Source organism: Sphaerodactylus townsendi, linkage group LG10 (genome assembly GCF_021028975.2).
Source record: "Sphaerodactylus townsendi isolate TG3544 linkage group LG10, MPM_Stown_v2.3, whole genome shotgun sequence".
Classification (NCBI taxonomy): domain Eukaryota; kingdom Metazoa; phylum Chordata; class Lepidosauria; order Squamata; family Sphaerodactylidae; genus Sphaerodactylus; species Sphaerodactylus townsendi.
Window position 1 is genome coordinate 77,108,982 of NC_059434.1, and position 24,625 is coordinate 77,133,606.

The window sequence follows — 24,625 nt, forward strand, 5'->3', positions numbered from 1 at the left end:
CAACCCTTTTTAGTGTATTGTCGAAGGCTTTCATGGCCGGAATCACTGGGGTGTTGTGGGGTTTCTGGGCTGTATTCCATTCCTGGGTTAAACAGACCTGGATGTTGCCAGCCACAGATGCAGGCAAAACATCAGGAGAAAATGCTACTAGAACATGGCCATACAGCCTGGAAACCCCACAACACCCCAACTCTTTTTAGCTTCTGGGATCTCATAAGTTTGGGCCATCCAGGTCTGTTTAACCCCGGAATGGAATGTTCAGATTTCATCATCATGGAGAACAGGAGCGGTTGGGTCTTCATGGGTTTTCATGGCTATAGATATATAGAAAGATATAGATATATAGATATAGAAAAAAACCAATACTAAAAATACCACAGCTATGGTGTCGGTATGTAGCATTTATATTTGGCCACTTCGTTGTACATCTGCTGTTTCTCTGATACCATTTGGTGCTGCTTGTCCTAGGGAAAATTACTCAAGAGCCAGTAGAATTTAGGATGGTGTCAATGAGGATGCCTAACGTCGATTCCAATGAAATGTGTCTTTCTTGACCCTACCAAAATCGGATGTACAGAGGTACAAAGAAACATCAGTTATGGTAGAAGCTTGCTGGAAGGCAACTACAGCCCCTCCCTACTAGTTTTCCAGAAAAGAAGGTGGCTCAGAAGTCCTTTAACTGGTGAGAGATCTGCCTGGATGAGATGTGTGTGCATGTGTGTGCACGCACGTGTCCCCTCACAGCAGAATGTTCCAGCGGGGCCCTCAAGAAAAGTGATGTTTACTGCAGCAGGTTCTTGAGCCCTTTCCAGTGTCCAGAGGGTGCTCATTCACTGCATCTTCCTTGGGATTTTAATAGTGTTTATGCTGTTTTATTGCATTTGATTTTTTTTATTTTAATGCTTTGCTGGCCACTTTGAGCTGCTCACTTTCAGAAAAGGTACCATTAAAGATGTTTTACGATACAGTGGAACCTCGGCTTTCGTTGACTTCGGTTTTCGCTGGTTTCGGTTATCATCGATTTTTTTCAGTGAAAAAGCTGTCCGTTTTCGTTGGTTGCCTCGGTTTTCATCGGGACTATCCCTCCACAGGCTGTCTCCTTCCCGTCCCCCTCCCCCCCTGCTTTCTGTGCCATGCGTTGTCCCGCACACACCGGCTCCATGCGTGTTCCCCCCTCCTTCCTTTTCGGGCAGCAGCTGCTTGGTTCGCTCAGATGGCAGATCGTCCTCAAAGCTGAGCCGGTAGGCAGAGGGCATGCGGACAGCCGGGCCGGTGGGCTTGTGGCTGATGCAGGGCAGGCTTGTGGCCTGTGTGTTTCCAAGGTGGAGTTAACTGTCATGTGGCTGCAGTCTGAAGCTGGCCTCATCGTCTCCCAGTTTTAGGTATGTGTTTTTGAGTGCTTCGAACAGATTAATTGGATTTAAATTGATTCCTATGGAAAATTTTGCCTCGGTTTGCGTCGATTCTTTTCAGACGAATTGCCAACGAAAACCGAGGTTCCACTGCATTAGCAAGATCATCTACTGTCACCCTTTTCACACTGTCCCTTCAAAAGCCACCTGGCGGCCTTTTTTTCACCAAGGTGTCTCCCCTTCCCTGCTAGTCTGTAAAGTTTAGCATTTTGCTGAATGCTGTTTGCCTTGAACAAAGAGGACCGGCAGGATATACATGTTTCAATAAATACATAAAGCAACCTGTATTAAGCATCAGAAGGACCTTCTGTATTGGCTCAAAGGCGCTAACTGCAGCGATGCAATGTCTGGGTTTTTAAAAAATACTTCATACAAAAAGGAGCTGAGTTGTTTTAACCTGACCTGGAAGGCCCATTCCTTTCTTGACCTCTGTGTATTCACCGCAGACAGAAGTGGAAAGTGTTTGACTTTGAATTTTTCACTTAGGCAGGTCTGAACATTTCTCTGGGGGAAAGAACAACCCACCCGCACTACATAGTTAAGTATGCCAGCACGCCTCCACGTCAGCAAAAAGTTTGGGAGAACCATTTTAAGGAACACCAAAAATAATATTTCTGCAACTGGTGGAAAGAATAAGGACGTGCGGGGGGTGGGGGGGATTTTTTATCAAGCGATCCCCCAAAAACGCATTCACAGGGAGGAAAGCCAGCCTATTAAGATTTGATCAAAACTTTATTAACCTCCTCCCATCTCTATGAAACAGTCAACTGAAACATACATTTTCCAAGGTTCAAAATTTACAGTATATACATAAAACTTTTGACAGTTTTTGTTAAACCAGGTAATAGTGGGCAGCGCAAGAAACATGCCAAAAAAAAGAGGAAGTTTTTGGGCGAGGGGAGGGGGGGTGGGGTAGAGTGTTCTTCACTGAGCAACCTCTGTGCTTGAACCTCGCTCGGTTTCACTTTAAGTATCCAGCTTTAAATTGTACTGTTGTTAGCTTGGGTGAAAACCTCAGTCTTTCCTAGAGAGGGAAACAAAACACCTACCCCACCTTTGTTTGTTTTAAGTGAAGCTTGCCTGTTGCACGCCAGGATTAGGGAATGGTTAACCCTTAGCACTGATTCAGACATGCTTACTACAATGGGGGAGCGCGGAAGCATGCTTGAAGGGTGTGGTCTCTGCCAGTAGAAACAAGCTTGGCTAGCAGTTCCAAATACGTGGGAGGCACTGTTCAGTGGCATCCGACATACGCACATCCAGGAGTGGGAAGCACACATACAAAGACTCCAGGAAACATTTATGTTTTAACAAGTAGCAACGTTTTATAGTAGTGTCCCTTATTAGTGCAAACGGAGCTGATCGACTCAGCTCTTCTCCTGCATTCAATGGCTTAAATAGTCTTATCTTTTAATACAAATCCTATTAAAAAATTACACCAAAAATAATCCAAAAGGTACAATTTTACATTTAAATTAAGCTTTAACATTTCAAATGGTACCACCTTCGGGACGGAATAAGTAATCAGGCAGAATAATTTCTAACAAGAGCCTATGTCCTAACTCCCAAAGTGACAACTAATTTCAGTGCAAGTATTCCTATGGATGCTTTTGTGCTCGAATCCGTTGCTTAGCATCTTTCCCTTGACTACTCTGCTTTTTCAGGTCCACTTTTCCTTGGTTACAGCTTAACGGTCATGCTTAGATCTCTTGGTTCAGTATGACAGTGTACAATCAATACCCTTAGATATCTAATGTCGTTCATCACAGAGAAACCTTCAGTAGAAGACTAGGTGGTGGTGGTGGAGATTGATTGTGCCAGTCTGCTCAGTAGCCCATCCACCCAGGTAATACTGAAGGCAAAAAAAAGGGAAGCTTTACACATTGGGGGAGAATGTCCTAATTTTGTAACGCCGCTATTGTAATGGACTTTTGCAACCACTGCTTGCTGGGATCCCAGAGAAATGAGTCAGCTGAAGAAATCCGGCTTGTGGAAACCTTTACAGCATGCAAGATTCTTGCAGCGTGGCCACAAAGTCCGTTCTGCAAGAGAATTTCGTAAGAGAATCCAAAGGGAAGCAGCAGAATTTATGATGGGGACATGAAAAAAAAAGGATCAGAATCCCATCTTGGGTCACCACAGTCCTGCGAGAGGGCCTGCGCCTTGCCCCCCACCAAAAGGCAGAAGATCTAGGTCATGGAACAGAAGCCTGTATGGCATGGCTCCTTTCCCATCTCAGGGCTAGCCCAGCTTCTGAGATAATCACTGCTTGTGAGGGAAAGAGCCATATTAGCCAACTTTCCTGTCTGTCAACCTCCATCATTCCTAGAGGGGCACAGGAAAGATAACCACAGGCTTTGCTCCAACTACTGCTGGTGTAATATTAGAAGGGGCCTTTGTATTGGAGACTGGCAATGTGCTTGCCTGCTTACTACAGGTTCCACGGTAAGTGGGCTATGGCCTGGTATGTCCAACCCTCTCACAACAGGTCCACCACATAGTTGGACTTAAAACACAACCACAGCAACTGTATCAGCCAGAATGATGTCAACAGACAGTCCTCCTAGTCAAGTGCAAGGTTCATCTCTCCATTTTCATCAAGCAGACCAAAAGAGGCGCCTTCAGAAAACCTTACGCTCAAATGCTCGGAGCCAACGAAAGCCAGCTTGCATTGAACATATGGCATTCTCGCCTTCCTTTCTCCAAAGCCTGTTTAGGAGAAGCGTCCCCAAAGCCTGCATCCTTCATCCTACATTGTCGCTACTGAACCACAATTTTTTTGGCGTGTGTGTGCTTTAAGTTCATAGTTTTTATTAGATTTTTTAAAAAAGTATTTTGATTCATGACGTGATAAAAAGAAAAAACTGCATAAAAACAATGGGGAAGCAACTCAAGCCACAAGCATCGCAACCGTCACCCGTCACACAGAACTCACGGAGCTCAGATAACATTCAGTTTGTCCAGAGGTGGTGCAGATGTTCCGTGACGTTGGCCCATCGCCCTCCAGACCAAGCTGGTAGTAGAAGTAGTACCCATATCCATCTCGCAACTGACCTCTCCTCCTCACCGCTGGTAAGGCCGGCACAGGCCCTCCTAGATAATCTACATATTGCTGAGTTAGCACTTGTATTGTGCTTGTACTGCAAAGAAGGGGAAGTTATTTGCAACCAGTGCAGCCGCACGCAGAGGCACAAGTAACCAAGGCTCATTTCAGAGGGCTGCTTGATCCCCGGAGTCGAGAAGTTGCCAAACAGAACATGCGGGTAAAGGAAAAGGCCTGTGCTTCAACTGGCTGTTCAGATTTGACCAGGAAGATCCCGGCAACCTCCCCAAAGGCATTTCCCTTTCGGACTGACTCTATGCCCACTACCAGAAATAAAAGTAACCTAGGAATCCAGTGCAGGCAAGAGCCTCACTGCAAGCTTTCGTTCCTATTTTCTACAAGTGACACACCGCTGGACGGAAGCGGCACCCACCCACCGTTTGGTTGAAGTTCAGTTATTCTGTCACCTAAAACCGCAATGACGACCAATGCGGTACTACGCAGCGCCGTTAACCGAGCCGGAGTTGATAGTAGCATTTAAATAACATGAATTTATATGAATTGTGCAATCCCCCAGGATTTCTTTCGTTTGTGCGGGAGTGCGCCATATGGAACTGTTTTTTTAAAAAAACCGAGAAGCGGAAAACAGAGATCGGCCGCTTTGTGTCGAAACTGAGGGAGGGAGGGGAAAGAATGCGCACAAAAACATGCAGTTGTTAAAAAAAAAGGACTTTCAAATCTTGCACGGCCTCCTGGTTATTCACAGTAGTCTCAGTAATAGACATTCGCATCGCCTGACTCAGAGCCTGGCTTCAGTCCCAACGCGTGGGGCAATGCACGAGAAAAACCTGCTCTTCCAGCTGTGCTCTTCTTCGCAGTCCTCAGTTTGGTCCCCTATCCCTGCAGTGACGGCTGAAGGATCCCCTTTTCAATGAGGTGCGACTTCAGTGTTTTGTAGATGTTCAACTGCTGTTCTGGTTGGAGGACCAACAGCTGTTTCAACAGCTTGCTGGGGTTGGGGCCTCTGGCGGGTAAAGGAAAAGAGACAAGGGGGGGGGGTCAGCTCTTGACGCTGCAATACTGCCTTCCATTCCCCGCCCCCCGCCCCTCCTTCCAACTGGGCCAAATGAGCATTGATAAAGAGCAAGCCGAAAGGCCTTCCTTCACCAGGCGTCAAACATGCGGCCCTCCAGATGTTATGGACTACAGTTCCCATCATCCCACCAGCATGATGGGAACTGTAGTCGATAACATCTGGAGGGCCGCGAGTTTGACACCTATGCTTCAATGGTAGTGAAGAAGAGCTGGATTTATATCCCCCTTTCTCTCCTTTAAGGAGTCTCAAAGGAGTCTCAAAGGAGCCTTTAAGGAGTCTCAAAGGAGTCTTTAAGGAGTCACCTTTAAGGAGTCTCAAAGGAGTCTTACAAACTCCTTTCCCTTCCTCTCCCCACAACAGACACCTTGTGAGGTGGGTGGGGATGAGAGAGCTCCAAAGAGCTGTGACTAGCCCAAGGTCACCCAGCAGGCAGGTGTTGGAATGCACCAGCTAATCTAGTTCACCAACAGGACTCTCATTACTAAAAAAAAAAAATCAAGACTGTCTGTGCAAGAACAGCCAACTCTTCTTGTCTGAAGCACGAAAGGAAGCAAAGAATTATTCTCCTCCCTCCTCACTGCCCTTTTATGCCAGCATGACCCAGGGGCTGTTACTCCTTCCTGCACGTCGGCCCCTCATTGATCCCAGCTGTACCAGAGCATCCGGGGATACCAGGAAAACGATTTCAGGGGGTTCTTCTTAAAGGCATCGTCGGTGTCAATTTACCTTACGAAACTGGTGATGTAGACATGTACAAAAGTAGCCATCAAGTACTGACAGTCAAAGCGATCCATGATTCCTCCATGGCCAGGGATAGTGTCTGCAAAATCCTTCAAAAAAAAAAGCATAGAGGGGGTTGTAGCTGTGAATTTTCTACATTGTGCAAGGAGTTGGACTGGATGACCCTTGGAGGTCCCTTCCAGCTCTGATTTTAAGCCCTGTACAGTGAACTTCAGCTAGGACTTGTTCAGGAACATTCACTGATAAACTAATGTTTCTTTAATCATTTGCTTTTTAAATCAATCGGCTACAATGTAAATTTTTGCCGGGCCATTTAAGCAACTGGTCAAAGTGTTTTATATTTATTAAGGCACTCACAAGAAACTGGGACGCCAGACTTTAGTTCCCATTGCTTAAAAACAATGACAGAAAGTGTGCACAAAAGACTCAGACCAAAATGACTGAGATGCCCCCAAATGGTTCTCACCTTGATTTTGAAAGCTCTTTTGAAGCCACTGGCAAAAAAGCCTCCGAAAGGCCCGATTAAGGAGGCAAATGTGGACAACGCAATGCTGTGCAATTGGAATGGATACAGGTTCACAGTTTCCTGTAAAAAAAAACAAACATTACAAACATTAGCCATCCTGAGCGCTCCTTCGTGCAGCAGCTTTTCACCCGCCCTCACCTCCAAATTATGCAAGGACAGCCTCGCAAACTTCAGGTCTGGCAGGCAAGGATGCAGAACACTGTCTTGGGATGACATCCATTTCACACCTCCTTGGCACTTAAGCGCTTTCAATAAGAGTCACCTTATCAGTAACATCAGAGGCTGAACCTACATGCTCTCCCAGATGTTCAAAGTCCATTCGTCAGTGATAAGACTGCCTCAGGTGAGGCCTGAGGCCAGAAGGGATCCCTCCACCTGCCTGCCAGATGGCACTGGCTGCGACGGAGAGACGGGCTCCCACTCAGCCTGCAGAAACTCTCCATCTCGGCTCTCCTGACCGATCTTCCAGGTAGCAGGAACCCAAGGAGGGCAGATTCTTAATTCTCAGCTACCCTTAAGGATCACAGGAGGTGGGCTGAGATTACATGAGCAGACTATCTTTGAAACTCGCCATCTTGCCGGGCAGTCGTCTGTTTTATTTAATTTACTTATTTCGTTTTACAAAACGTGCACCCCGCTTCTTCCTCCCTCGCAAAAGCCACCAATTCCGGCTAAGCCGGGATTCCTGGAGTAGGTAAGACAATTAGTGGCCAAAAGAACTGGTGCTCACAGCAAGGCTGCAAAATAAGAGGCATCTGCACTCTGGAATGCCAAGGACGGCGTGGTCTTGTGACCATCATTGCCATAGAAATACCTAGTGACAGCAGGGTCGCTGAAAAAAGAACATGAGAAGGTCACTGAATACCATGATTTGAAAATCGAGATTCAGCAACTATGGCAGTGGTGGCGAACCTATGGCACGGGTGCCAGAGGTGGCACTCAGAGCCCTCTCTGTGGGCACGTGCACGCAGAGTTCATCGTGGGGGGAAATCGCCCCCCTGTACACATCTAGACTAGCCTGGGCCGCTGGACTTGATGTGTGTGCACCTCACCGACCAGGGAGGACTCGGCGGGCGGGCCTAGTGCCTGTGCTCCAGATGGCTGCTGCTCCGGGGAGGGGGGAGGCGGCAGAGATGCTACAGAGGCCCAGAGCGGTGCATGTGGGACTTGCTGGAGGCTACAACAGGCTGGCCCCTGCCTGAGGGGGTTATTCAGGTTAAATTGCCGCATTGGCACTTCGCAATAAATAAGTGGGTTTTGGGTTGCAATTTGGGCACTCGGTCTCGAAAAGGTTCGCCATCACTGAACTATGGAATAAACCAGATGAGATTGCCCCAGTGGTAATTGGCAACCTGGGAACTGTTCTAAAAACAAAAGGGCTGTGCTTGAAACACCTTCAAGTCGACAAAATCAACACCTGTCAGATTCAGAAGGCAGCCCTGTTGGGATCTGCACGATTACTATGCCAATATATTGTCGAAGGCTTTCACAGCCGAAATAACTTGGGTGCTGTGTGGTTTCCGGGCTGTATGGCCGTGTTCTAGCAGCATTCTCTCCTGACGTTTCGCCTGCATCTGTGGCTGGCATCTTCAGAGGATCTGATAGTAGGAATGGAAAGCAAGTGGAGTATATATACTGTGAGGTGAAAAGCTGAGGCCTTGCTATCTTCTTTGTTACTCCCAGGCTACAGACTTCTTTGTGACTCACATACCAGGCTACTCTATTCAGAGGGCCTCCCCTTTTGACCTCACAGTACATATACTCCACTTGCTTTCCATTCCTACTATCAGATACTCTGAAGATGCCAGCCACAGATGCAGGCGAAACGTCAGGAGAGAATGCTGCTAGAACACGGCCATACAGCCCGGAAACCACACAGCACCCAAATACTATGCCAATACATTACAACGTTCGAGGCCTCTGGGTGAGGCCCGAACTATAATGAAAGGTCAACAACCAACTAAAGAACTGGCAGCTGCGATATTAAACAAAATTAATAATAATTTCATCCCACGCCTTGACCTAGTTAAGAGTCCGCTTACCAACGCCAGGGTTCGGTTGTACTTACCCTGCCCAACATAACCTGTAGTAATGGTGGAATGGTGTATTTCTGTAGCTGGAACAGTTCCGGAGGTTCGCACTCGGTGACAAACCAGTTAGTCTCACTGCTGTATTCCACAGGACATACGAAATACTGATATTGAGCCAAAAGGTAAGAAACCTGGAAAATACGGGAGGCGGCCGTGAGATCCACGAAGACGTAAGAGGGATTTGAAAACTTTGTATGAGGTCCTCTCGTGAAGGGGAAGAAAGATGCCCATGTAACTGAGGCCGAGCCCAGAAACTGCACAGCACAGCCGCCACGCCCACTGTCTTCATGGCTGCTCCCCAGCCACCTTGGGTCACAAGACTCTTTACTACCCCCATCTTCAGGTCAGGTGGGGTAGTCACACATCTTGCAGGTGACACCCAACCCCACAAAGCTTTTCGTGGCAGAGAGCCCCACAGTATTTGAGCCTTAATTTATTAAGCATCTAACTGCTCAGAAGCTGCAACTGACTGGCAGCGTTTCAAACTCATCCGTGCCAGTTTAAAAATCCAGTGCCAAGTAGTACAACATTAGTATGACAAAAGAGACCTCCACTTACAATGAATCCGAACACAACCGTGGTGAAGAAGCCACCGATGAAGCCTTCCCATGTCTTTTTGGGGGAGAGCTAAACGAGACAGAAAGGACCGAGTTACAGTTTGGTTATTGCAGAACTAATTTTTTTAAAAAAAACGTTGACAAGGGGGCAGGAAGCAGCCCTGTAAACCCTTTTGTTTACACCAAATGTTCAGAAGCCCCGGGGCATCTTTTAAGCTGCAGTATTAGTTTTTGTAGGATTATGCATACCTACAAGTTACTGCAGACACAACGGCTTGTGCTTTAGTGACCTGGCCTACAAAAATCCCTTTTCCAAGTATCGTTAACTTGATGGAGCTGGGCAGTGACCCTGCCTAATACCAGAAGCAATAGTATGGACCCCACCAATTAGTTGCCTTTGAGATACTAATTAAGATTTATACATGTCTCTGGCAAGAGCACTAGTTACACTAGCAGGAAGCAAGAACAGGATTTGACAAAGCCAGCAATTGGCAGGATGGTAGAGAGAACAGTATCCCTACAGCCAGTATACCCTGATTGCCAGCAGGCTGCAGTATATAACTACAGTCTCCCTACACGAGAGTCCCTGAATGGTTGCAGTAAAACATGATCTGAGAAACAAAAGCTGAAAACACAAACGAGAAAGAATACAATTAAAAAGGCTGGCTCTGTGTTTACGGGCATGCAGAATGTGCGCCGTCAGAGGATGTCTAATAAGCCAGAGAAGCAAAATCTTGCCTCCGATTTGCCAATTTTACTAGCAGTCTTGCCAGAAAGCTCTCTGAAACAGCCATTACTGGGGTGAAGCAGGGGTGTTCACTCAACAACTTCCTCCCCGCAAAGAATACCTTTACGGAGAAGAACCCAAGAACACATTTTTTAAAAAAATCACTACTCACTCAAATTTTGTACCTTAATCAAAGGTGTTCTCCCAAAGAAAAATCCAAAGATGTAAGCAGCAATATCGTTACAAATGACACTTGAGATTGGAACAAGAAACCTGAGTAATAAAACAGAAGAAACGTTAACAAATAATTAAAACTTGAAAACATTATAAATGTTCTTGCAAAGGCAGGGCGGCTTGTAGGAACCTCTGGTCAACGTGCAGTCAGGTGAAAACAGCCCTGACGGCAGCAGCTGCTTCATTTATATATTTGGCTTTGAAAGAAAGTTGGGAAGACACCTTAGAGCAGGGGTCTGCAACCTGCGGCTCTCCAGATGCTCATGGACTACAATTCCCATCAGCCCCTGCCACCATGGCCAATTGGAAGGGGCTGATGGGAATTGTAGTCCATGAACATCTGGAAAGTCCAATTGGCCATGGTGGCAGGGGCTGATGGGAATTGTAGTCCATGAACATCTGGAGAGCCGCAGGTTACAGACCCCTGCCTTAGAGTAAATGTTTGTAAGAGGAGGGCTCTCCTTAGAATCATGGGCTTGTCATTTGAGGAAATTCTGTATACTATAAATTCTCTCATAGACACACATACGTCTAAATGACAGAGAGAGAAAGAGAGTAACAGAAACAAAGTTGACCAGGACATCAGCAGTGGCTCCACATCCTCCTCTCTGACCAAAAAGGGAAAACAAGGGGAGCTGAAGCAAGGTCCCTTCACACAACAGAAAACCTAATTTCCATTTCAATGGTAGGAGGCGGGTAGACAGGATACCAGGGCTGCGATCCAAAGAACTACTTGAGCTTACCATTATACTCGCTGCTTTTGAAGAAGTAGTTTGTTACGGAGAGCTCGGGGCGGTGGGGGAAGGGGGGAGTAGCTGCTCTGTGTGGTAAACAAGCTTGTAGCACCCTTTGGCTCATAGTCCCAGGATCCTGGTTCTTTGGACCTTGGCCAAGGCCAGGCTACTAGAATGATTTTTCCAAGACACAGAACCTGTTCCTAGCCAGCAGTTCTACGACGAGCTCATCCACCCACATCTATGCCCTTTTTAAAGCGATCCTGGCCTTGCATCCCACCCCTAAAGATTCTGGAAGGCCAGTCTGACAGCTGCTCATCGGACCGCCAAGATAAAGGATTCATGGCTGTGATGCTACTCTGGGTTTTCTCTGGGTTCAGTGGGAATGCAGTAGAGGCAGTGATCAGAGGGTGAAATTTGAACGTCTGCAAGGGAGGACCTCAGATATTTACAGGACAGCCACAGTTTTTACTTTCCAGTTGATTCCAAGTATTTTACAAAACTTAGATGAGAAATCGCTCAGCATTTTTTTTTTGGGGGGGGGGGGAAGTGTCAGTGTGAACCAACACATGTACATGAGACATATGCACAGATTTGCAAGAATTACTGTCCCCTTACCAGATCATGCCTTCAAACAGATTTTGGATGACAAGATGGGATTGAGTTACAGTGATCAGCAAAGTGACATGAGTCCATGCGAACTGTTAACAGTGCAATAACACAACAGTTAGTGACGACGACACAGATCAATACACCTAAATAAAAATGGTAGCTTGGCTGAAAGTGCTACACACACACACACACCAAAGATACATGTCTATATTCTAGAACATGAGGGGTGCACAGTGCATTGAAAACCTAGTTGTGTTAGCTTCTAAAGACAAGACGACAGCTATAGGGACAAAAAAAAATTCTAAACGTTTTCCACCTTGTAATTAGAACAATTTTTAAAATTTTTTTATCTTAATGTGAATGATAGAGAAGGAAAATGGCACATGTTTCAATATTCTGGGTGCACACATACATATATAAAAACAGACATTTTAGAATGAAAACATTGATATGCCAGTGACAACGTTATGGAGAAATTATACTACATAACTATGAACATTTATTTAGAAAAATTAGATCCTAGTCACAGACATTTTAACAGTTAACACATGTAACACTTCACACATCTGAACAACAAAATACACTAGGGATGAGAGAGGAGTCCATCTACATTGGTGAGCTCTAAGTCATTGTCTTTGGTGATACTAGTATAATTAAATAACTGATTCCAGAACAGCTCACATCGGCAGACTCTGTGTGTGTGTGTACATAGCGCTGTCTAGTCCCAGCCAATTTATGATGAACCCTCACAGGGCTTTCAAAGCTAGACATGAACAGAGGTGGTTTGGCACTGCCTGCCTCTGCACAGCAACCCTGGACCTCCTTGGCGGTCTCCCATCGAAGGACTCACCAGGGCCGACCCTGCTTAGCTTCTGAAAACTATGAGATTGGGCTAGCCTGGGCCGTCCTGCAGACGACTACTGAGCAATTAATGTCTAGGGGCTGGATTTCACTGGCTACTTTCCTTCACTCCAAACACGCATGCAAGCACGCAGGTGGCATAGTGTGCAATTCCCGTGATAGGCAGATACACGAAGCCAAAACCCAGCAGCATGCATGTCCTTTCTAGGGAGAGGCTGTGGCTCACTGGTAGAGCTCCTGCTTTGCATGCTCAAGGTCCCAAGGTCAAGCCAGTTAAAAGGACCAGGAAGTAGGTGGTGTCAGAGGCCCAAGAGAAGGGCTGCCTGGCTGAGAAGCCTGTACTGACCTTGATGGACCAATGGCAGCGTCAGGCAGCTTCATGAGTATATCTAAAGGTTTGGATTGTGCATCTTTGCTTATGCACATGAAAGGACTAATGCATCCTCTGGAGTTTGGGGAATTATTATCACTCGGCACAGCTGCCAGCATATCTATAGCCAACCTGGAGAGGCAGTGCTGTTCAAAGATTATCCCAAGAGGTTAGTTATGTTAAACATACATCCTACAGAAAAAAGGATAATCAAAGGAGGCTGGCAATAGCTGAGCCTTTCAGGTCAAATCTCTTCCCCTTTGTGCCTTCTCTTTATTTATTCTTTCAGCTTCTATCCTGCACTTTCCCGACCAAGCCAGGTTCAGGGCGGCTCACAACCAATGCCAATAACAATTAAAACCACATCTTTCACAATTAGAATTCCAGTGGTGCGCTTAATGCCATTTAAATGTCAATCAACTCTTTCCTGCCTTTGCTCTGAGTATTTTTCAAATGCTCCGTCAGTTTAGCTGGCTGATGTCTGCAGAAAACAGCAGTTTTACTGTCCCATCCAGATGCAGCCCCACACGCTAGCAGGATGGAATGAAGCTTCACAGGAATAATTTCCAACAAAAGACAACACCAAACCTATGATTGCACGCTGCCAGCGGTATCTCTGCCACAGGCCCCATTTCAGATTAATAATAATAATGTACAGCGCAGGGGGAAACAGCTTATTGTGGCTTTTTCAACACATTTTCAACATTCCTGGAAGAGACTGGAAACTGCTGATTATTTTGAGACCCAATTTAGCAGCCGAGGTATTCGTACACACCATATAGAACTGCAGGCGATACTGCTTCTTCACCAAACTCAGCACAAAGAAGCAGAAACCTGTGCAAAGAACAGAAGACATGGTTTGCACCATTATTTTAATTACAAGGAACATACAGACCGCAGCTCAGTTACTGTTTCTCTGTCGTAGATTTGTCTTTCCCCAAAAGGGCAAACCAAGAGCATTTCTCTGACCACGGTAAAAACTTGTTTTGTTTGGGCAGACTCTGGTCTTCTTTGATCTACTTTTCCCCCTTAACTTAGGACTTCTGATATACATTAACAGCCCCATCCAAAAGGGAGTAGGGCAAGCTGCTGCTGGGAGGATTTGCCCTCTGCAGGGTACTTGTCCTAGTGGAAGTGGGGGGGGATCTGCTGGTGGGCAGCTGCTGCAGGCCTCCGCAGCAGAGGAACATGGTGCTGAGCACCACGCCAGTGTCCCTGAAGTCCTGCTGCCACTGCCGGCGTAGCAGCAGGCAGTCTGGAGGCTTGGCCAGGGGAGGAGACACCCGGCTGTTGCTTTTGATATGCTGGTGACTGGGGCATTGGACTTACACCACCTGTTAGGTGGCAGAAGTCCATTAAGCTCAATGGGGCCTTTCCTGAAATGGGGAGACGTGTGTGTGTGTGTGTGTGTGTGTTTTAATCCTCACGCAGCTGGAAGACCCCTTTGGATACTATCAGATCCTCTGAGGATGCCAGCCACAGATGCAGCAAAACGTCAGGAGGGAATGCTGCTAGAACACGGCCATACAGCCCGGAAACCACACGGCACCCCACTTCAGAAGTGGTTTGCCACTGCCCGTCTCTTCAAAGTGACCCTGGACTTCATTGGTGGTCTCAGCCAACCACGTCAGCCTATAGAATATAAATATGAAAATTTAAATAAAGTAACGGGAACTGGTCAGTGATCCCCTGGTAGACCATGAACTATCTCCTCTCACTCCTGTTCTATAGTACTGGTGACCAGAGTGAGCTTTTCAAACATCTAGGATTTCAGTGTATTGTTATTATGTCTTACTGTGATGTATTAATCTGAGAGTTTTATCTCTGCTAGTCTTAGTAGAAGAGCAGATTAAAAAAATTGTCTTGAATCTCAGTGGGAAAGGCAGGATACAAACAAAGCAAAGACGTCTACAGGAATCTGATAGTAAAGAATACTAGATGGTCCAAAAAATGACACTGGTCACTGTCGAGACACACAAAATTACCTGTTAGATAGAGAGTGAAAGATATAAATCGGTGGTATCGAAATAGGAACTGAAGCTGTTCTCGCCTTTGAACAAATGTAGCAAAGTAATCTGCTATGGTCTCTCCGTAAAAGAAATAGTTCACGCAGAGCAAGAAATACCTGTAATATACAGAATCACTAAATTACTTTGGGGAACAAGGTAATATGTTAAAAAAAATAAGCCCACTTTTCATAAAGGTAGATTTTTGGAGAAATAAACTAAACTTATAGAGTTTGTTTGGGGAAAGAAAGACATTCTGTACATTCAGAATATTCTGCAAATAAATGGAATCTTGTAAGAAGCAGGTACATGAAGATGGGGAGAGAGGAAAATAGAAGAATGCAACCTTCTAAACCCATGGTGGCGAACCTTTGGCACTCCAATTGGCCATTCTGGCAGGGGCTGATGGGAACTGTAGTCCATAACATCTGGAGTGCCAAAGGTTCACCACCACTGTTCTAAACTGTACAATATTTTTAATTGTTCCAACAGTATTCATTATTGTGCGGGTTTGGAAACAACAGTGGGCTGTGTTTTTACAACATTCTATTTTTAAGCTGCTACTGTAAATAAAAAAATTTAAGTTCTTAAACGCATCTTGACCCGAAGCCCCAAAAATCCAATGGTTTTAAGACCAATAAATTAAATCCGAGGTATGTGTTTAGTATACTATAAAGTCATGCTGGTGGAATGTGATGGGAAAAGGCTAGCAGAAGAGCTAGACTAAAATTGTCCAGTCACTACTTACCAGCTTAAAGTTCTAAACCATGGCAAATCGTAAGAATGATAGACTCTGTAGCCTATTGTAATAATTTCATGGAAGCACTTCACTTGGATGCTCAGGACCTGAAAGTAAAGGGCCAATAAGTTTCCACACCATTCCCAGAAAAGACTAAATATGAATAGTATTTGACATAAACTGAATTCACACACTGACACTTCTAGACAATCTGAACCACCCCCCCCCCCAAAGTGCAGGGCTTGATACTTTGCTTCCCAAGTGCTTTTAGAAAGTGGAAGCGGCCATTGGGCCTTTTACCTAGCAGGTTTTCTGACTGACCACTGAAGATCTGCCTGTCTGGGCAGATCTCTAATTAAAGTTGCTTTGACTGCTGCTGCTGCTGCTGCCAGCATAGCACAAGTGTCTTCCCTGCATCACTGCAGGAAAGACGTGCGTATGCAAGAAACTAATTTAGAACAATATGTTCATTTTAAAAGGAATCATACTGAACAGAACGCTCAGCTTGCAATGTTGAAGAGCCGCTGCTAGAGTGATGCATGACCTTGCTCTCGGACATTTTGCAGTTGGGTTCCACCTCTTGTGGTAGCCATTTCGTAGCTGCCCACACCACTCCGTATCAGAATTCCAAAGGTGCCCGCCATCTCAAAACGATTAAGGACCCATAAAAGAGGATCTTACTACAAAGTTGAGCCGTAGAATTTTTAATATACTAATGCTGGGTCCAGAGATGAGTTCTGGGCTTGGTTCAGAATAACTCAAAACCAAGGTTCGTCGTCACTGAAACTAGTTGGTAACATCAAGATTCAGCTCAGTAAAAAGCATTCAAATCCCACAATCATGCCTTGACATATTCTGGTTTCCCCACTTCCATCTTTCCCCCCCACCCCACAGAAGAAGAAGAATTTGGATTTATATCCCCCCTTTCTCTCCTGTAGGAGACTCAAAGGGGCTTACAATCTCCTTGCCCTTCCCCCCTCACAACAAACACCCTGTGAGGTAGGTGGGGCTGAGAGAGCTCCATAGAGCTGTGACTAGCCCAAGGTCACCAGCTGCTGTGTGTTGGAGTACACAGGCTAATCTGAATTCCCCAGATAATCCTCCACAGCTCAAGCGGCAGAGCGGGGAATCAAACCCGGTTCCTCCAGATTAGAATGCACCTGCTCTTAACCACTGTGCCACTGCTGCTCTACCAGACATACTGGCTGGTATCTTGGCCAGCATTACAATGCCAAAGAGCAGTGCTAAGGAAACAGCCAGAATTGTCCACATAAAACCAATAATAGTGGGCCACATGGGGATCCCAGAACCACTGGGTTTTCAAAGAGGCAAGGAGGGTGGTTTGCCACTACCTCCCTCTGCATAGCAACCCTAGCGTTCCTCAGTTTTCTCCCATCTATGCACTATCCGTAGCCAACCCTACTTAGCATCCAAGCTCTAACAAGACCAGTCTAAGATAGGTTATCCGGCTGCTCTGCATTCATAACATCATGCAAAAGCCGTGGTCAAGACAAACTGCAATTAGTTAATTCAAGCCACCCTTTCAACTCCAGGGTTGAGAGATCCTCACCAACCACAGTCAGTGGAACAGCCCCTATTTGGACAATCACACAAACTACAGTTTAATTAAACTAGCGATGAAGCAGCCTGAATATACCCTACCTACTGGGCGTTCAAGGCAAGAGATGAGGTAATCTTCCATTGCCTTCCTCCATATAGCGACCCCATCTTCTTTGGTGGTCTTCCATCCAAGTACTAACCATGATTGATCCTGCTGACCTCTCAGCTGTGAAGAGCTCAGGCCAGATCAATCATGGATGGGAGTCCACCAAAGAAGATGGGGTTGCTATATGGAGGAAGGCGATGGAAAATTACCTCATCTCTTGCATTGAACACCCAGTAGTTAGGACTGCTACCCGTCCCCTGTGACCTGGCACATTCATCTTCTTCTGTGTGAAATATCTGAACCTGATCTAGAAGATCTGGTCATTCCAGGAATTTAGTGCATAGGCTCGTGCATTTGTTAAAGCAGGAAGAACTCTAGTTGCCCCAACACTACAGTTAACAGGAGAGTTTGCAGATTTGTTTCGAGGATGAATCAGAATATATGGGTTTCAGAATATAAAAATGGGAAGAAAGACAGGCTGGACTGTTTTCAGTCAGTTTTTCATGTACACTGGATCAACAGAGCATATATACCTGACGGCTTAACCAACTTACCAGCAGCATTAGCATGAATGATCCCATGTATATGATCAGGGAAAAACACGAAATCATAGCTAAAGTTAAAATCCCACGAATCCACCAATTCTTCCATCTGCGAAGGCAAATAGATATTTGTACAGCATCATAATCATCTCTTCATAAAGTGTTCCTTGACAATCAATGAAGCCAACCAGAAACGTTTACTGAGAAAATTAATAATTAGAGCTATTAATAATTGGACCTATCTATATTCTAAACCCGTAGCTACGATTGCCAAACTCTAGATCAGTGTTTCCCAACCTTTTCGAGGTCAGGGTACCCTTGATCTCACTCTTCATATCTCACGGTACCCTCCACCTTCCCCTCCCATTGCCCCTGCTTGCCACACATCCCACCTTCCCCTCCCAGGGTGAAGGGAAGAACTGGGGGTGGTGGTGGCTGCTGACCTTGTGGCAGGCCCTGCCCCATGGGCCAGCTCCATGTCCTTGCTGGTGCCAGTGGGAGACTCCACAAAATGAGGGGGGGGCGGTAGTGTTGCCGCGGTACCCCTGGGACATGCTCACCGTACCCTGGTTGAGAATGGCTGCTCTAGATAGTAGATGGAGACCTCCTGCTATTACAACAGATCTCCAGCAGACAGAGATCAGTTCACCTAGAAAAAAATGGCCACTTTGGAAGGTGGGATATAACTCTATGGAGTTATACCCCATTAAAGTCCCCCCTCCCCAATCGCATTCTCCTCAGGCTCCACCCTCATGATCTCCAGATATTTCCTAGACCCCACCTATAGCCAATGAAGGAAATGGCTGCGAAGACAGGGGTATTGTATGGACTATCTTAGCCAGGGTTCACTGATTCTAAAACCAGTTCAGTTTACAGGTGAGCATACTATGCCATTTTTCTATTTAGTGGGGCGATTTCATGCAGTGGAGGGAATGATACATCTATAAAGTGATATAAACAAGGCGATTCAAAGCTTTTTTCAATGATAACCACCTGCAAATGTCTGGTATTTTAACTACTTCGGAAAAATACCTCTCTGCCCCCAAATGGTTGCCTGAATATAGCGCCAAATAACTGATTAATCAGAGCTCCAAGCAACAGAGTTCTAAAGCAAGGTGCTGGTATGCATCAGTCTACTTTTGCAAAAGATTAAGTTTACGGTAATTACCGCTCAAATGCATTATTAATTTTATTCGCCCAATACCTGGAAGACAAACCAGATAACGCCTTTTTAAAAATTTCGGGAGTCTTGTCTCTTGGTGGAAGCACCTCAGGAACATCTGCATCGCTTCTGAGGTCAAGCTCTCCGAACCTATTCTCTCCGCCCACATCCTAAAACAGAAAGGGCAAGCTGTGAAGGCTTAGGAAGCTAAGCACACCAACCCGAATATATATTACGCATAATAAGCGTTCTTGCAATGAAGCCACGCCGGCAACCGAACCTTCTTGCAACAGCCCACTTGCCCAAGTGAGATGTGGAAAGCAGCGAGAACACACAGCAACCAGATTGCCAGGTGTGACACAAAGGATGAAGCTGTTCGTTTGCCTCCTACGAATCAATACCCTGTTTCCCCTAATATAAGACATCCCCGAAAAATAAGACATAGTAGAGGTTTTGCTGAAGTGCAAAATATAAGGCATCCCCCGAAAGTAAGACGTAGCAAAGTTTTTGTCTGGAAGCATGCCCGACGAACAGAACACAGAAAAATAAGACATCCCCTGAAAATAAGACATAGCGCATCTTTGGGAGCAAAAATTAATATAAGACACTGTCTTATATTCGGGGAAACACGGTATTTAATAGACAGAAAGTTCTAAGGTTTGGGGTTATGGTTTTAAAGCACTTTGCACGTTTACAGACAGGCACCAGGGCGCTGAGCCTGGGTATTAGAAAAAAAAATATTTAACTGAAATATTCTCAAGACCTGACTTGCCAATTCTTGTATATAGATATGCATGTTCTTAATGCAACTTGTGCCCATAACGGAAACCCCAGGCACGCGTTCCAAAAAGAACCATGAGCTTTTTCCAGTGCTCCCCAAAAATTCTCTCCAAAATGGAAAGAGTAATCACATTTTTTCATGCTATAAATTTTGAGTAAGAAAGCCCTCATCTTATTTATTTTTTCTCCTTCCCCAAAGAGAAAATGTATCATAGGAATTTTTTTTTTAGTGTTCCTAAAAGTTTTCCTGTTTAAAAAAAAAACCCTCAGAAATCCTCACATTTTCTAATGCTGTATAAGTGCATTAAAAATTGCACTTTCACTCATTCCAATTAAGCATATATTTCTCTTGTTCAGTGTTGCTGAAAGCTTCTCAATTTTTCATTTGAAAAATTGAAAAATGCCTCCAAAAAAAAAAAAAACACCAACCATCCAAATAGGAGCAGAACCAATAGAATTTGGAACCAGTTAAAAGTTTCTTTGGATTACAACAATTTTTTTCGCTGTGCTGTAAATGAGTGCTTCACCATAGGAACGCATCTCACTTGAAGTAGACTAAGAACAAGAGGATTTCGCCTGACATAGTAGAAGTCCCTAGCACAAGCTTTGGAAGTATATGGACAATGAGCAGTTCTGATCAGCAGTCCGTTCACCCATACAAAGGTGGGCAATGAAAGCTTAACCTAATTTTAAAGCCTTCAGATGGTAATAACAAGAATTGCATCTTTCTAGTCCCTATAACGAAGGACGTAAGGGAATTAAAAGATAGCATCTGCAGCATAGAACGTCCGCTCTCGTTTTACTGAAGTCAGCAAACTCTTCACAGAATTCTTTGCAGGCTGTCCACGAAACGCTGAACAGCCGTTCAATGCGAAATTACATCAAGGCAAAAGGAATTCCTTGGTGGTATCACTGCACAGTGTAAACAATTGGCATGTTTGCTGCACCAGTTTAAAGTGGAACAGACTGGGTAATCACCAACAGTAGCGAAAACAAATGGTTGTCCTATCAGAACATAAGAAAGAGCCTGCTGGATCAGACCAGAGTCCGTCTAGCCAAGCACTCTGCTACTCGCAGTGGCCCACCAGGTGCCTTTGGGAGCTGAGATGCAGGATGTGAAAGCAGTGGCCTTCTGCTGCTGCTGCTCCTGAGCACCTGGTCTGCTAAGGCATTTGCAATTTCAGATCAAGGAGGATTAAGATATGTAGCCACATATTGACTTCTCCTCCATCAATCTGTCCAAGCCCCTTTTAAAGCTATCCGGGTTAGTGGCCATCACCATTTCCTTACATATACCTATGTAAAAAGTGATAAACGCCCTTCATTTGAGCCTTCTGCTTGATTTCTCACTGTGAATATTTCAAGATCTGGGATGACAATGAACATTTCGAGATGGGGAGTAGGCTCAGTGACAGAACATCTGCTTTCCATGCAGGTCTCAGGTTCAACCCCTGGCATTTCCAATTAAAGGGACGAGGCGGCAGCAATGTTAGAGCCTGGCCAACCCCTGCCAGTCTAAGTAGACAATACAGATATTGACAGTCTTATTCGGCAGCTTTATGTGCCCATACAGATCTCCTATCCTGTCATTTGCCTCTGTTCTTCCTGTACTAGCCTGCCAGAGAACAAAAAGTCTATATAATGTAAACAACAGCTTTTCGGAGCTCTCTCAGCCCCACCCACTTCACAGGGTGTTTGTTGTGAGGGGGAAAGGGCAAGGAGATTGTAAGCCCCTTTGAGTCTCCTACGGGAGAGAAAGGGGGAATATAAATCCAAACTCCTCTCCTTCCTCCTCCTCCCTCCTCCTCCTCCCCCTCCCCCTCTTCTTCTTCTTCTTCTTCTTCTTCTTCTTCTTCTTCTTCTTCTTCTTCTTCTTCTTCTTCTTCTTCTTCTTCTTCTTCTTCTTCTTCTTCTTCTTCTTCTTCTTCTTCTTCTTCTTCTTCTTCTTCTTCTTCTTCTTCTTCTTCTTCTTCTTCTTCATAGCACCCAGCCAGAGCTCTGGATTCTGAATACAAATACTTGAAAGTACTTCAGATGTCCTGAACGCTTCATTCCCATAGCAGATTAGTTAACCTGCTATGCAATCCTATGTACCCTTGCTTTGAAATAAGTTACAGTGTTCCACTGAGTTGAATGGCACTCAATATCAGGAAATTCGCCACAGGACCTACTGTCTGTACTACACTGTGACAGGTGGTGCAAAACGAAACAGTTATAGTTTTAATAGTTTTCCATGTAGCATGATTTGCTTGCAAAAGCTATCTGGACTTGTAGATTCCTTACTACTGGGCAGAGGAGGTAAGTAAATTAAATGCGTGTTATCTTTTGCAAGCGCTCAGGTATGAAGAACTCGCCTCAGTGCTATGCCCTGGATTAAGCTCCCCAGCCCACAGAATTTTATATTCTCAAAAAATGGGATTCCAAGAAGGCAAGCACCAGGTCAGAGAATGTGTTGCAAACTATTTTAAGATTCTACTTTGAGAAATAAAGGCTGAAAAATAAATGCAAGGAGGGCTGACGGGGCAGGAGCTTTACATTCAACAGCTTCCCATAAGCTGCTATCGAGAAGACTGGTTCTTATATTGCTTGAGGTGGCTTAAGACAAGAACAAGCGACCCCAAGCCGGGGACAGCCATGGAATCACAGAATAAGCAAATCATCACAGGAGGTCTCCATTTCAACATTCATCTGACTGTTCCACCTTCACTCATTGACACCAGTACCAAAGCTTCAGAATCACTGGGAGCTACAATACCAACCTAGTAACACACTGGTTCTGGCCAGGGAAAGGGGAATTCACGTCCTGCACGTGAGCTCCCAAAGGCACCTGGTGGGCCACTGAGAGTAGCAGAGTGCTGGACTAGATGGACTCTGGTCTGATCCAGCAGGCTCTTTCTTATGAATTTGCACAACCCTTGCAAGATTCTCCAGCACTAACACCAGCTTTTAGAAATGACTTAGTAACCTGACTTATAATTTCTCCCTATTTGCCCCGACATACCCCCTGTCTAGTTCAAGAACAACCTAGTTGAGTTAAAGGTGCCAACTAAGCACTGATAAATCTATCTCTAGTGTGATCGTCCTGCTTATCTCAAACACTATTTACAAGCCCTGTTTTTAAATGAGGCAATAAAAGACTATTGCTGAGCATACTTGTGGTATAGGAGGATCCAAAGAGGATTCCCAGCGTCTCTAGTTCTGCCCTGAAGCACTGGACAGCTATTTGCAAACACAATGCCACACAAAGAGCCAGTGCTCTTTAACCTATTCATAAATGACCTGGAAGTAGGGGTGGGTAGCGTGGTGGCCAAGTTTGCAGATGATACCAAATTATGTAGGGTGGTGAGAACCACAAAGGATTGCGAATTGCTCCAAGCGGACCTTGATAAATTAGGTGAGTGGGCTCAGAAATGGCACATGCAGTTCAATGTAGCTAAATGTAAAGTGATGCACATAGGGGCAAAAAATCCAAACTTCACATACACGCTACAGGGGTCAGTGCTATCAGTCACAGACCAGGAAAGGGATTTAGGCGTCTTAGTTGATAATTCCATGGGAATGTCAACTCAATGCATGGCAGCTGTAAAAAAGGCAAACTCTATGCTGGGGATTATTAGAAAAGGAATTGATAATAAAACTGCAAAGATTGTCATGCCCTTATATAAAGCAGTGGTGCGACCGCACTTGGAGTACTGTGTCCAGTTCTGGTCGCCGCATCTCAAAAAAGGATATTGAGGAGATAGAAAAAGTGCAGAGAAGGGCAACAAGGATGATTGAGGGACTGGAGCACCTTCCCTATGAGGAGAGGCTGCAGCGTTTGGGACTCTAGTTTGGAGAGGAGGCGGCTGAGGGGGGATATGATTGAAGTCTACAAAATTATGCATGGGGTAGAAAATGTTGACAGAGAGAAATTTTTCTCTCTTTCTCACAATACTAGAACCAGGGGGCATTCATTGAAAATGCTGGGGGGAAGAATTAGGACTAATAAAAGGAAACACTTCTTCACGCAACGTGTGATTGGTGTTTGGAATATGCTGCCACAGGAGGTGGTGATGGCCACTAACCTGGATAGCTTTAAAAGGGGCTTGGACAGATTTATGGAGGAGAAGTCGATTTATGGCTACCAATCTTGATCCTCCTTGATCTGAGATTGCAAATGCCTTAACAGACCAGGTGATCGGGAGCAACAGCCGCAGAAGGCCATTGCGTTCACATCCTACATGTGAGCTCCCAAAGGCACCTGGTGGGCCACTGCGAGTAGCAGAGAGCTGGACTAGATGGACTTTGGTCTGATCCAGCTGGCTTGTTCTTATGTTCTTAAAGTTGCCTCATCCTAGGCAAAAGGACCCAAAAAGTTACCCTTAGAGCCCCAACTTTTGTAGTCCACTTCTTGGACTCACCCAGTTACCCCCTCTTGTTCCACAGACCTGTCTCTCTGCATCCTCTTCTCCTGCCTGTTCAGTTTCATCTCCCGACGCGGCTTCATCGCCGTTCTGGACAACCTCCTCTCTCTTCTCTCCAGGATCAAGTTCATGTGTCTCCTTTTCTTTTAGAGGTTGATCCCCCCCGTAGGCAGGCAGTTCTTTCTAGGAAAAGGTTGTATTTTACTTGTTATGCTTTTTCTTTTCTGTAATACTCTGCCTGACTGCATAGCCTAGTTTGGCTTCTTTTTCGGTTTATAAAATAAAACCCCTTTTTTAAAAGAGTCTTTCTCTTCTTGTTTTTTT

At 45.3% G+C, this 24,625-nt stretch overlaps 1 protein-coding gene across 3 annotated transcripts in view; it reads right to left on the reverse strand.

Moving 5' to 3' along the window:
- Window positions 1-2,125: 2,125 nt before the first annotated feature.
- Window positions 2,126-24,625, reverse strand: part of CDS1 (CDP-diacylglycerol synthase 1) — a 28,261-nt gene continuing 5,761 nt past the window's right edge. Inside the window, exons 2-14 of one of the 3 annotated variants that reach the window (XM_048509860.1) lie at window positions 24,326-24,484; window positions 19,161-19,288; window positions 17,969-18,065; window positions 15,758-15,855; window positions 14,989-15,128; window positions 13,779-13,837; window positions 11,779-11,861; window positions 10,378-10,465; window positions 9,467-9,535; window positions 8,887-9,039; window positions 6,759-6,878; window positions 6,278-6,381; window positions 2,126-5,479 (exon numbers count right to left, since the gene is read on the reverse strand). In XM_048509860.1, the coding sequence (XP_048365817.1) occupies window positions 5,350-5,479; window positions 6,278-6,381; window positions 6,759-6,878; window positions 8,887-9,039; window positions 9,467-9,535; window positions 10,378-10,465; window positions 11,779-11,861; window positions 13,779-13,837; window positions 14,989-15,128; window positions 15,758-15,855; window positions 17,969-18,065; window positions 19,161-19,288; window positions 24,326-24,484 (1,428 nt within the window). In that variant the 3' untranslated portion in view covers window positions 2,126-5,349. Of the gene's footprint in view, window positions 5,480-6,277; window positions 6,382-6,758; window positions 6,879-8,886; window positions 9,040-9,466; window positions 9,536-10,377; window positions 10,466-11,778; window positions 11,862-13,778; window positions 13,838-14,988; window positions 15,129-15,757; window positions 15,856-17,968; window positions 18,066-19,160; window positions 19,289-24,298; window positions 24,485-24,625 lie in introns of all 3 variants that reach the window. The other 2 variants (XM_048509859.1, XM_048509861.1) reach the window with 2 other exon arrangements.